This window comes from Saccopteryx leptura, chromosome 2 (assembly GCF_036850995.1).
Source record: "Saccopteryx leptura isolate mSacLep1 chromosome 2, mSacLep1_pri_phased_curated, whole genome shotgun sequence".
NCBI classification, from domain to species: Eukaryota; Metazoa; Chordata; class Mammalia; order Chiroptera; family Emballonuridae; genus Saccopteryx; species Saccopteryx leptura.
In genome coordinates this window covers 229,655,580-229,670,042 of record NC_089504.1, presented here as the reverse complement: position 1 = coordinate 229,670,042, position 14,463 = coordinate 229,655,580, and the positions used below count along the sequence as shown (strand labels likewise).

The 14,463-nt window shown below is 46.1% G+C and overlaps 1 gene segment (V, D, J or C); it reads left to right on the top strand.

The window, feature by feature from the left end:
• Positions 1 to 3,199: 3,199 nt before the first annotated feature.
• Positions 3,200 to 3,729, top strand: LOC136391869 (probable non-functional immunoglobulin lambda variable 5-48). The segment is given in 2 exon segments: positions 3,200 to 3,245; positions 3,350 to 3,729. Coding segments are annotated over 2 exon segments (426 nt in total).
• Positions 3,730 to 14,463: the final 10,734 nt, after the last annotated feature.

Genomic DNA, 14,463 nt, shown 5'->3' with positions numbered 1-14,463 from the left:
AAGGAGGGATTTTCCAGGGTCAACATTAGGCCTCAGCAAGCAGAGCTCTGGGCTCTCTGTCATGGCCCGGGTTCCTCCCCTCCCCTCCTCACTCCCTGCACAGGGAGTTTCCTGTGGTGGAAAGTGAACCGGTATGGGGGAGGGGCATCGCTTCCTCCTTCCACCAGCTGCACACAGCGGGGCTGTTTCATTAGCTGTGAGGGTGCTCAACCTGCTTCCAGGTCCCTGGGCCAGAAGGTGCTGGGGCTGTTGGGGCCATTCTCAGTGCCTAGATGTATTATATAATATAAAAAAACCATATATATATATACAGCCTGACCAGGCTTTTGCACAGTGAATAGAGCATCAGATTGGGAAGTGGAGGACCCAGATTTGAAGCCCTAAGGTCAACAGCTTGAGCATGGCCTCATCCAGCTTGAGTGCGTGGCCCCTGGCTTGAACATGGGATCATAGACATGACCCTGTCATCACTAGTTTGAGTCAAAGGTTTCTGGCTTGAAGCCCAAGGTCGCTGGCTTAAGCATGGCGTCGCTCACTCTGTTGTAGTCCCGGGTCACCTTGCTTTCTCATATATGAGAAAGCAATCAGTGAATAACTTAGGTGCCACAATGAAGAATTGATGCTTCTCATCTTCTCATCTCTCTCTCTTCCTGTCTGTCCCTATCTGTCCCTTTCTCTGTCTCTCTGTCTCTCTGTCTCTCTGTGAATGTGTGTGTGTATGTATGTATATATATATATATATATATATATATGTATGATATATGTATATATATACAGTGTGTCCATAAAGTCATGGTTCACTTTTGACCTGTCATAGGAAAGCAACAAAGACAATAGAAATGTGAAATCTGCACCAAATAAAAGGAAAACTCTCCCAGTTTAATACCTATTCAGTGCAGTTCGATGTGGGCTCATGCACAGATTTTTTAGGGCTCCTTAGATAGCTATCCCGTATAGCCTCTACAGACTTGTCACTGACTTGATGGCCTACCAGAACGGGGTTTCTCCATCAAACTGCTGGTTTCCTTCAACTGCTTATCCCACCGAGTAATGTTATTCCTATGTGGTGGTGCTTCGCTATAAACGCACCAAATTCATGTTGCACTTTAGTCATGGATTCAAATTTAGCGAGCCACAGAACACACTGAAACACACTGAACTTTCCTCTGTACTGTCTACATCTCGACTGGCATGCCCTGGGCTGCTCCGCTGTATACACGGTGTTACGTCATCATCTGTGCATGCGCACATGCTGCCACATCATCCTACAGAAACTGGGAGGGTTTTCCTTTTATTTGGTGCAGATTTCACATTTCTATCATCTATTTTTGCTTTCCTGTGACCGGTCCAAAATGCACTATGATTTTACGGACACACTGTGTGTGTGTGTGTGTGTGTGTGTGTGTGTGTGTATGATATATATACATACACATACATATGTATAATACAAAATTATAACCAGTAGCTACCATATCTCCCCATGTATAAGATGAAATTTGAAAAAAAATTATTACATGAAGTTATGGAACTCAAGTTTTATTCATCATAAAATTTATACAGATCCTCATCACTGTCAAAACTCCCATCCATTAGCTTGTCCTCATCTCTCTCTGATGATGAATCACTGTCTTCAACTATGAGCACAAAAAAAGTGTGAAAAAGCAGGAAATGCAAGTAAAAAATCTACAACCATTTTATATATAAGACGCACCCAGTTTTTAGACCTCAAATTTTTTGAAAAAGAATGTATATTATACATGGGGAAATACGGTAAGTTTTTGTGATGTTAAAACTATATGTAAATACATAATAGTGTTATTGACTTATTTGTAAAAACCACAGGGATGGACTCACAAACATAAATACATACATACTTAAGCACACATACACATACCAACAGTACATACACTTACACCTGCACACACACCCAACTCATGACTGTCATGGGCAGGAGAATCTCAGAGTACGGAGAAGTAAAGATTCTGCCTCAAGCCTGACCTGTGGTGGCGCAGTGAATAAGAGTTGACCTGGAATGCTAAGGTCACTGGTTCGAAACCTTCGGTTTACCTGGTCAAGGCACATACAAGAAGCAACTACTATTCGTTGATGTTTTCCACTCATCTCCTTTCTCTCTCTCTCCTCTCTCTAAAGTCAATAAACAAAAATTACTAAAAGGATAACTTTACCTCTATAATTGATGCTAACTCAATAGCGAGTATATTACTGTTATTGCTCTTCTCACTACTATATAATTTCAATTCATGAGGTCTGAGAATTCTCTGTGTTAATGAAGTTAATTCAAATTTTGTAACTTACTAGTTATATAATTTAGAAATTAAAATTTATAGTAAAGAAAAGTTTAAAAATTTACACAAAACTAGGGAATAGAGCAAATGATCTCCTGGTTATGGTTTAATTCCACTTATCAGTGAGATCATATGGTGTTTCTCATTCTCTGTCAGACTAATTCACTTAGCTCATTGTCTAAAAGGTTTATTTTTAGAAATTCATAATATTCATGTATATTCATATACTGTATGTGTTTAATTTTTGATAAGCGTTAAGGTTGTTTCTCTGTCTTGTCTGTTGTAAGTAATGCTGCCATGAGCATGGGGGTGCATGTATCTTTTGAGTTACTATTTTTCTTAGGTTCCAATTAATACCCAGAGGTGGAATAGCTAAAGCATATGGTTGTGTGTTTTTAGGAGTCAGACCATGGGGTTGTGAATAGAGACAGTGACCTGGTGAGCTGCATTAACCAGCAGGGTTCCCAGGCCTTAGGGCCCAAGGAGGTAGTGTATGCCCTATGACCAGCAGGAGGCGCTGTGGGACTGTCCTGAATTCCCACCACAGCTGGTAAGAACCATTCACTCAAATGATCCTGGGTCTGAGGGCTGGGCCTGTGCTTCCTGATGGGGACTCAGCAGCTGTTCTCACTCTGACTTTCTAGAGTGCCTAGAGACCACCTCCATGTGGTCTCAGCAATTCTTTTTCATGGGGCCCTTCCAAGGGGTGAAGCCAGATTTCTTCCGCCTCAGTTTGGGGTGTGAGCTGAGCTCAGCACCAGGGCTCAGGGAGGGGCTGGCGGTTACAGAGGGACACACATTTGCATGGACAGCCCCTCCTCTGGCAGAGGGGGGAGAAGAAAAGGAGGCCTGGGACAGCCCAGCCCCACTGTGGGCTCAGGGCTGTGAGCACCATGGCCTGGACTCCTCTCCTCCTCGTGCTCCTCTATCACTGCACAGGTGGGGACTGGCCTTGAGGACCAAGTTTATTCCCTTCATGCTGAATCTCATGAGAAATATTCCCTGATCCCCGTACCATTACTGACAAGTGTCTGTGTTTGCAGGTTCCCTGTCCCAGCCTGTGCTGACTCAGCTGCCCTCCCTCTCTGCATCTCCGGGATCAACAGCCAGAGTCTCCTGCACTCTGAGAAGTGACATTGATGTTGGTGGAAAACTCATACACTGGTACCAGCAGGAGCCAGGGAGCCCTCCCCGGTTTCTCCTGAGGTTCAAGTCAGACTCAGATAAGCACCAGGGCCCCGGGGTCCCCAGCCGCTTCTCTGGATCCAAAGATGCCTCGGCCAATGCGGGGCTCCTGCTCATCTCTGGGCTGCAGCCTGAGGACGAGGCAGACTATTATTGTCACATCGGACACAATAACGCCCCCACAGTGACACACACCCAAGGGGAAGTGGGACAAAAACCTCAATTACCACAGTCTTAATTCACAACAAATGAACATTTTAAAGTAACTTCTATGTGCAAAGTATATTTGGAAGTAATTTCTGGTTTAGAATTTCTACTATAAACTTTTTATTCCATGTTTCTTAAGTGTCAGGAATAGAAAAGCAAAATAAAAAATGTGTTACTTATTATGTAACTGAAATTTTGCCTGTTAGCCCTGTGTAATAAGGCAGAGCTTATGGGACTGCTGCTCTTCTCTTGAAATTAGAAAATATATTTTTTTGTTTTTCAGAGCTCGGGGACCATTCCCGCAGGTGGACCGTCCTCTACATCCAGGACTCCTCCTGTGAGAGGTCAGAGCAGTGACCTTCCCTCCCTCCCAGGCTCCTGTGCACAGGCGGAGGAACAGCTCTGAGTACCATGGATGGGCACCTCGATGTGGGGTCCCCGGTGGAGACTGTGGCCCAGGAGGACTTCCAGCTCAGAGCTGGGTGCAGCTTCTACGGGGTTCCTGAGCCTGTGTTCAATCAGGAGAGAGGGGTTACCAAGAGAGAAATTTGTGAGCCAAGAAATCTTTTTGAGTGTCTTGATAGGGTGAGAATGCTCCACCATTGGTGGGACAATGCGGAGCCCGCTCCAGGGAAGGGGGTGAGGTGGGTCCATGGATGAGATGCTCTTAGAGCTGACAGCACTCAGGGCCATGGAACTCCTGAGAGGGAGTTTCCTGAGCCCCGAGGCACTGACTGTGTCCTGTCCTCTCACCCCACTGGAGCTTTCCAACAATCCGGGGTGATGGTGGGCTGTGGGACAACAGGAGCAGGGACTCCCAGTGTCTGTCACTCCCCCTGTGAAGCCCTTGATGAACCAGGATCTGAGGTCACCTTCTCCTGAGCATGGAGCAGCAAACACAGTGAGCACCCAGCCAGCACATCCATCCTACCATGTGACCTAGGTCAGGTGCCTGACAGTCAGGGGTCCAGCCCTCCTGTCTGGCTCCTGGTTGTGCACATGGCCTCTCTGACCTCCTTTGACCTCCAGCCTGATGAGGAGGCTGACTATCACTGTCACTTAGATAAGTACAACCCCATGCACAAGGAACACCTGTGCCCAGGGAAACTGGACTAATCACAGCCCTCTTCTCTCCATGACCCACTCTTTCTCTGTCCTTGGTTGGGACCAACACCCCTTAGTCACAAGACAGATTGTGCTGTCACCTGGGCTATTAAACCAGGCGGCCTCATGGTCTTGCCTCGGTCTGTCTTTAACGATCAATAAAATATTTACTTTTATTACTGGCCTTCCAATTCAAGCTGAGTCCCTTTGCACTGAGATACAAAATATCCCTCAGAGCTGCTGGGCAGGTGACAAGAAATGCACAAGTCTGGCATCTGTGCCCTGGGAGACTCGGGAGCCCTCTCCTGCCTCCCTGCATGGCCCTGCTCCCGGCCTGGGCTTGATGCCCATCCCCTGCACCCTCACCACTTAGGCACAGAAGTGGATTTAATGGCGGGTACACTGGACACACACCCTGGGCCCTGAATTTCGAAGGACCCCTCAATACCCTAACTTTACACTTTTTTCTAATGACACCAAGTTTGGTTTTATTCAATATATGTGCAATTTTAACATTAATAGTACATAGTATTTTTTATTTATTTAAAAATGAGGTTAACATGCATTTTCATTATCCCTGTCTCTTTTTCTAAAGGACCCAATATTTTCTCCTGCACCCAGGACCTCAACCAACCTTAATCCACCTCTGCTTAGGGAAGCTGCTTTCTCTATTTCCCGGGTGTCACCCTCTGAGGACCCTGATCTTCAGGTTCTGAGAGACCCTCCCTGTGAGGTCATGGCTTTCAGGCCTGTCACCTGCTCACTTCCTCCACTGTAACCACATGATCGGTCATATCTTTCCTTCTGTGGTTCTTTGTTTGGTGTGACAATGAACAGATACCTATTTTTTTAACCTAGAATTCATAAATCCAACCCCGTTAAAATTACTAAACACTGAAAATGAACTTTATCAGGGCTAAAGCTGATTAAAGTACAGTAGGCCCTGAGGATCTTTGAAAAGAAATGAGGTATTCTTTTAGAGTAATGTTGAGGAAAATTACAAACTAGACAATAAAAATCTAAAATTTATCATATATATATATATTATACATTCAAGTGTGTGCAAAAGTAACACTGAGTTTACACCTGTGATATTATTTATTATGTTTTTATTATTTATTAATTATTATATTATTTTTCTGTATTGCAGCTCTTAACTTATTTTTGCCCCCATCCCCATCCTGTATATATGGATTTCCAGGATGAGTTCAAGGGTAAATGAGAACACATGGAAATAATTAACAACAAATGACTTTTTTTTCTCCAATAACATCATATTCTCATGGCAAAGACATAGATAAGTAGCCAAGATGTGTGCAGTGAGGTTAGGGAGGTTGATGGGAGCCCCTACAACAACCCCAGCACCCAAATCAATCCACCAGCAATGCTCACCCAGTAATCACCAGGTAGGAACCAACAGGTTTCTTCTCCACAGAACTTTAATCCAGGATCTTGTTACAAATTGGTCACATACCAGTAATGAATTCAGAGGCAAGATAGAAGCAATCTCAAATATAAACAATCCTGTAATATCTGGTAACATTGCTTTCATTTTGCTGTCTGGAGATCATTTGCAACCTATAAAATTAATGTCTCAATTCCAAACTACACTGAAGGGACCTATTGATTCTACTGTCCTGGGTAGTGACATTGGAAAGATCCAACTGCAAAACCTGAGCCCTTCCTGGAGAGCTGGGTGCTGTGAAATGGGTTGCAGGAAGTGCGTTCTGAGACCAGCAGGGGGCGCTGGTGGACTGCGCCTGAGGCTCAGGTTTCTGGATGAGGCAGGCGAGGAAAGTTCTCTACTGGCTCTTGCACACTTGGGCAAGCAGTGTCCTCACTCAGGTGTGACTTTCCTGTACTTGTAGATTCAAGAAAGGCACATGAGGAGTCAGCTCTGACTCACACACTTACCTCATATCTCAACCCCCTCCCCTCATGGATTCAGTTGTCCAGGCCTGATGAACAGCTCAAAATAGGTAGAAAACAATACAGCTGTTAGGTTGAAGCTGTAGGAGGGCCGGTTCACTGGGGAAAGGGAAAGCCTCCTTTCAGCTTCTCCTGGCAACTGGCAGGTCGGTATAAACCCCCAACTAGGTCAGAACCGGAGAGAACTCCAGCAGACCACCTTATCCCGTATGAGATAGCTGACAGGCTGAACTCCTTCCTGGGTTTATGGGTGGGCACCGGGAGAGCTGAACTGAAAACACAAGGCTGGTGTATTCCAAAAGAAAATTTATTTAAAAAGCCTGGTGCAGGCAGCCGAGACAGACAAGCTGTATCAGCCAGGGGAGGGTTCGAACTGGGTATTTATAGTTTATTCAGGGGTCTTGGGAAAAGTGGCTGATGTCACTGCCTCTATAGGTACAACATAATATCTTTTCCTGTGTGGATTGGAGAGGCGCCACCGTTTCTACAAAATGTTTATCTCCGTCTCAATTGTTTAAAGAAGGCCTGTGTTAGTTCAACAGGTCCCGGCCGGCCTGCCTTGCCCAGGGTTCAAGTAAGCCAGTCCCCACTGCTCCCACTGTTCTGTACTGCCCTGGGAATGGGGGCGGGCTGATCCCCTACTGCTATCTGAAGACAGCTCCTCTGGGCCTGACGCTAGGCTTATATTGTGATTTAAACTCCTCTAATTGTCAGGTCCCTTCTCAGTATAAGTTTTCCCTGAGTTTTGTAAAGATAAAACTTTTTTGTTACATTTCAAAGTGAAGGCCAGGAGGCCATTAAGCAGAAGAATAGCAAGCCAATTCACTGCAACCTCACAGTAGAGGAGGAAAAGGTGCTGCTTTGAGTCTGGCTAAGAAATGGGGTGAAGGGAATTTTAGCTTTAAAGGGGGATCTCGTTTTAAAAGCACCCTGAACCCAAACTTTACAACAACCAAACTGTATTTGCTGGCAAACACGAGCCATAGTGCTCTGTGGGCACAGGATAGGAGACCCCGAAGCAGGAATTTTCTTAATGCCAACAGTTAGGCCTCAGCACACAGAGTTCTGGGGATTCATGAACAAGGTCAAGATTTCCTCTTACCTTGTCTCTCCCTGTACAGAGTCTCCTTCACAGGAAAGAGACGGAATGGAAGGAGCGGGCGTTCGCACTCCTCAGCGCCATCATCTGGCACCGGTGCTCATCACCCAGGATGTCTGCCTCCGTCTAACCCGCTTCCAGGGGCCGGGTCAGATGCTGCTGGCTCTGCCATCCACAGTATCAAAGTCTTTGTTTACATGTGTTGAAAAGTATTTACTAAAATGAGCTCATGCATCCTAAACTCATTTTCTCCTTCTAGCAAATCAAAGGATCCCTACCCAACAGGGCCAGTATCAGGTTTGAAGGTTAGAAGCCAGTCTCATTTATAATCATAACCTATAATTGCACAAATCACTCAGTATATGAGCAAGGGGGAGGCCTGAGGATGGAGTCATGACAACATTCCCACAGATGATGAAACTCAATGCACACAGTGCTGTGTGCTCAGGAGGAAACGACACATAAACCCCCTTTGAGACCCCTGAGCAGACACTGATCCCTCTGTGATTGTTGTCACCTCTGTCACCAGCACCAGGTGATCTAATGCCCTTTCATTTGTCTGTTTATTCAAGACTGTTCCCTTCTCTGTCCCCATCTAGACATTCCTAATGGCACCTGCACTGCCCGGTCATGACCACACATGACGGGTCTCCTGTGACAGGGCACAGTGTGGGCCCAGACAGACAGACAGCAGTGGGACAGAAGAGGCTGATCCCACCCATGTCAGGGAAAAAACTTAGAGACTGCACTTGATCGAACACAGCAGCCTCAGGTCTTGCCTGGGTTTCCAGCTATTAGATATGAGAGTGTTGGGAAAGGAAGTGATTTAAACTGGGGCATCTGGACTGTGAAACACTGAGGAGAAAATAGTCTTCCTTTTTGGAGGTGAAATGAATGATGTAATAAGTGTCTGTGTGTGTTTTGTTGATCAACCGGAAAGACAAGGTCTCTGAGGCCCCTTAATAGTGAGAGGGGCACCCTTTGCCCCACACCCCCTTTTTCTACAATCCCAGCTGTTCTGGGCCTTTTGTGACATCACAAGGGGCTTCAGGAAAGAGGATCAGGACACCAGTGCTCTTTTATTGTAGGGCCTGGTGTGTCAGAGAGGAGAGGTGGGGTTAGGGTCTGATGGCAGAGTGGGACAGTGTGTGACAATCCTGAGATTGCTCCGATCATCTGGCAGCTCCCTCAGGGCCACCCGGGAGCTTGGCTATCAGTGTGCTCAGTGGGTGAGCTGTCCCACCAGGACCCATGTTGATCAAGAGCCAGGTGCCTCTGCCCCGGGTCCATCTCCTCCTCCTTCTCCTTCTGGTCTGTGAGGACCCCGGGCATGGAGGGCAGGAGTACTTGCAGAATGCTGTGAATAATGATGGAGATAAAGGTCACCTTTGCCTGTTGCTGATTTTTGTGGAAATGCCCCTTCCCCATTTCATTAACTAAGATATACATTTATTGCTAAGTTATACACATGTGTGTCAGTGTTTTTTACCATATTATAAATACATATGCTGGTATTTTTTTTTTTTTTTTTTTGTATTTTTCTGAAGCTGGAAACGGGGAGGCAGTCAGACAGACTCCCGCATGTGCCCGACCGGGATCCACCCGGCACGCCCACCAGGGGTGATGCTCTGCCCATCGGGGCATCGCTCTGTCACGACTAGAGCCATTCTAACGCCTGAGGCAGAGGCCAAGGAGCCATCCCCAGCGCCTGGGCCATCTTTTGCTCCAATGGAGCCTTGGCTGCGGGAGGAGAAGAGAGAGACAGAGAGGAAGGAGAGGGGGAGGGGTGGAGAAGCAGATGGGCGCCTCTCCTGTGTGCCCTGGCCGGGAATCGAACCTGGGACTCCCACACGCCAGGCCGACTCTCTACCACTGAGCCAACCAGCCAAGGCCACTTGTATTTTTATATAGCTTTTAAGGAGTTGGTGTTAAATATTTGCAAAGGGCCTTACTGGCATCAATCAAGACACTATAATCATATTTATTGATGTATTTGTTTTATATTGAAATATTTTCTATTATTAACCCTTTGAGTAGCACAAAAGTTCATGTACATCATTGTGCCTCCTGACCATCCAGAGTACAATCGATTTATTTTAAAATTGTGTAAGGCAGCATTTTAAAAAAGCAAATGTATGTTTTTTTTCTCCATAAATTGATTATCAAACATGATTTTAAGTTAAAAAAAACTGGAACTGGAAATAATTTTAGTTTTTGAAAAAAAGACAAACTTCTCACCTGATTGTCAGGATGAAAATCAGGGTTTACTCTAAGGGTTAAACAAAATTTGTATCATCAGAATAAATCATACTTCATAAAAGTGTATAGAATTATTTATGTTAATGGGCTTTTTAATTTTATTTTATACATTTGTATTAATATTTAATGGTATTAAAATGAAATTTCTCTTTTTGCCTAATTTATGTGTAAGATGTGTTTATTAATATTATAACCGAAAACTATGACAGCCTACATATGTTTGAGTGTTATGGAAAAATATGAAGAATATAATTGGAACCATCTAATCTTTGAAGGTTTGGTTGAGATTCCCTGTGAAAATATATGTATCTTATGGCATTCAGTGGAATAATTTCATTACATTTAAAATTTTTCTACTAAAAATTCTTTTGTTGCCTGATCAGGCTGTGGGGCAATGGATAGAGAGCCAGACTGGGACGCAGAGGGCCCGGTTTGAAACCCCGAGGTCACCAGCTTGCGTGCGGGCTCATCCAGCTTGAGCGTGAAGTCTCTGGCTTGAGCATGGGACCATATACATGACTCCATGGTTGCTGTCTTGAGCCCAAAGATTGCTGTTTTGAAGCCCAAGTTTATTGGCTTGAACAAGGGGACACTGGATCTGCTGTAGCCCCTCGATCAAGGCACATATGAGAAAGCAATTAATGAATAACTAAGATGCCACAACAAGAGTTGATGCTTCTCATCTCTCTCCTTTCCTCTCTGTCTGTCTTTGTCTGTCCCTCTTTCCATCTCTCTGTCTCTGTCACACACAAAAAGAATTGTTTTGTTTTTTACTATATTTCTACTAGAGCAAATTTAATATGTTTCAGGAAAGTGTGTATATTATTTATTTTTAATAGAGATTATCTATTAATTTTTATAAATTTTCCATCCTTACATGTTTGAACAAGTGGGCACTGCTGGATTGCCCTGTGGTCTTGACACAATTGCTCAGTGAGGATCATTCACTAAAATATAAATATGTAAATAACTGTGGCCCTCAAGTCTGGACCCTGTGATCACTGATGGAGACTCAGCTGCCATGTGATGGATTTCTGTCCTGGTGAAGTATTATGAGGAGGCACCTTTCTTTTTTTTTTTTTTTTCTGCCTCAGCAGGTGCTTTCTCCCAGGACTCTCCTAAGCAATAAGGCCAACCTCCATCCTCCTCAGTGTGAGGTGTGAGCTGAGCTCAGACCAGCACTCAGGGAGGGGCTGGCTGTCACTGAGGGACACACATTTGCATGGACAGCCCCTCCTCTGGCAGAGGGGGGAGAAGAAAAGGAGGCCTGGGGCAGCCCAGCCCCACTGTGGGCTCAGGGCTGTGAGCACCATGGCCTGGACCCCTCTCCTCCTCATGCTCCTCTCTCACTGCGCAGGTGGGGTCAGAACTCAGGAACCAGGTCTCATTTTTCAACTTCATTCCCTTTATGTTTAGTCTAATGAAAAACTTCACTGTGGTCTCTATCTCAACATTGACATGTGTCTGTGTTTGCAGGTTCTGTGTCCCAGCCTGTGCTGACTCAGCTGCCCTCCCTCTCTGTGTCTCCTGGAGCATCAGCACCCTGAGCAGTGGCTTCAACCTTGATGAATATGTTATAGCCTGGTACCAGCAGAAGCCAGGGAGCCCTCCCCAGTATCTCCTGTGGTTCTACTCAAACTCAATTAAGCACCAGGGCTCCGGGGTCCCCAGCCGCTTCTCTGGATCCAAAGACACCTTGGCCAATGCGGGGCTCCTGCTCATCTCTGGGCTCCAGCCTGAGGATGAGGCAAACTATATTATTGTGCTGCAGATCTTGGCAGTGGGAGCAGCGGAAGTTACTCACAGTGTCTCAGATGACGAGGAAGTGAGATAAAAACCCTCAAGCAATCACACCTTATTTCTGAGCCTCTTATACTGAGAAACTTCTATGGAGACACCTCACTGAGGGGAGACTGCACAGTTACACATGTTCATCCCTTCTGCCAGAGTCTTACAGAGGACCAGTCCCAGGAATGGATTTGCATAGAGAACCACCCTCAGGGGATAGAGCGAGTATAAGGGAAACAGGAGGCCACCCGTCCTCATGCTGAGGAAATGGCTCCCTGAAGGTCCATGGGGCAAAGTCTCTCTCTCTCTCTCTCTCTCTCTCTCTCTCTCTCTCTCTCTCTCTCACGCACACACACACACACACACACTCACACACACACACACACACACACACACACACACACACACACACACACCCCGCTCTAAGTGCATACTGTTCTGGACTCTGCATTTCTCAGGTGTTCTGTACTCCAGAAGTTAAGGCTCAGCCTGTGCTGACCCACTATTCTCAGTGTTAAAATCTCTAACAGGCCCTGGTGGGACAGCCTGGTTGACAGGAGCGTTGTCCCGAAGCACAGAGGTGGTCAGTTCAACCCCCAGTCAGGGCACAAACAGGACAGATTGACATTATGTCTAATTCTGTCTTCCCTCCTTCTCTTGCTAAAATCAATAAATAAAAAAAATTTAAAAAGCAATCTCCAAGAGGCAGACTCTCCATCAGCAGGAACCAGCAGTGACATGAGCGTGGCTGGGGTCCTGTTACAGGGCAGCCAGGGAATGCCCTGAGCACCTGCTCTGCTGGGATGGGTTTCAGTCTCAGGGCCCAAGAGTGAGTCTCTGCTCTCCGTCAGCAGCTCTGTCCCATCCACCATCTCTGGACTCCAGGCTGCTCCTGAGGCTGATCATTTTATTCATTCTGGGACAGCAGCTTGCTCTCCTTGACCATCGCTGGGCTCCAGCCTGATGCTGAGGCTCACAGCTCAGCATGGACAGCAGCCTCTCTGATAACATGGTTCTCCAGGACAGCGGGTCCATCCTTACCCTGCATGTGGGGTCCTCAAAGAGCACCATGTAACCGTCCCAGGAAAGGATGCAGGTTGGGTTCCCACTGACAACAGTGTGTATAATTCAGTACTATTAAGGATAATTTAAGTGAACACAACAACAACAACTCCCAAAATATACTTGTACAATTGGCAAATTTATTTAGGCAACATAATGGTGACTACTTCTGTGGTTATGTTAACAAACGTTCACATACTTTAAAAAGTAACAAAAATGGATTTCAAGATTTACAGAGGGGGATATTTATTTTCTCAGATTTTTTCAGTTCCATTAACAGGTGCTGAACAAACATGCTCAGAAGATCCGCCTCTCTGACTGCCAGTGGTTGTTCCCCAGGGTCACCAGCAAGCAGCCTCCCTCTTTCTGGCCAGGTCACCTGCTCTGACTCAGGGTTCTTCCCCACTCTGCCAGGGGGATCACCTGACATCCCACAAATCCCGACTGACACGGCTCAGCTTTGATCAGGTCTTTTGGACCCACCTCCCGCATGCGCACCCCCACATGCGCCAGGGAAAATGGCACCTATGTGTTCCTGTTGCACCTGTTACCTGTCCTGTTACCTATATGCTCAGTGCCTGGCACAGCAGACAGTGTTGGAGCTGTATGGGTACAGTGGACAAAGATCAACATTTTGAAAAATATGGTTTTCCATGGAGATAAATATCCAAATGTGAGCATATCTCTGTTCCCACGGTGACTTAGAAAGGTCTTTTCTCATCTCACTCTAGTGAGAGTAACACCAATAAAGACTGCTGTAAAAAGATCATTCTGTATGGTGTGTTTCTGGACATCAGAGTGGCTGGAGGATGTGAGCCCTGTGACCAGCAGGGGGAGTCATACAGTGTGTCAGAGTGTGGGTGCTGGGCCAGACAGCTGGTCAGCCACCCATCACCTTCTGGAGAAGTTGGGCAAACTGTGTCTTCCTTCAAGTGTGACCCCCTCCCTTTCTCAGACCCCTTTCCCCATTTCTCTATGAGCTCCTGGGTCTGGCTCCCATGCCTCAGCACTTCTAATTTGGGTCAGCTCCCTCTTTTTCAATTTTAAGTCTTTGGCCAAATCTGGGACAGGTTGGAGCTTATAGACATGGAGGAGCTGAATGCATTTCCAGGAGGAAGTCAGCTTCAGGAAAATCTACTCAGAAGGTAAGACTCAGTTGTGGGCTGAATCCCCCCATGGAGCCCCAGGAGACAGGGCTCTGAGGTGTCATCATCATGTCATGGAGTCCTTCTCTCTCAGTGCTTACAAAGTTAGCCTTTGTCAGGTTTACAGAAAGGAGACCCTGAACTCACAAAGGACCTGGATTCTCAGTTCCACAAGGAGCAGGTGTTATGACACCAGACTCACAACCTTCAGTCTCAGCATGTTGGTCACATGGGCAGAAAGTCACCCCTTTCTGCCCTGGAAGCCTTTGCCATGGGGGTTATTCTAGACTTAGACAGAAGCCCCATAAATGTCATGCTGAAGTTACATAGGATGCAGCCTTAATGGGAGTCAGGTTGTTACTTCAGACCGGGGTGATGC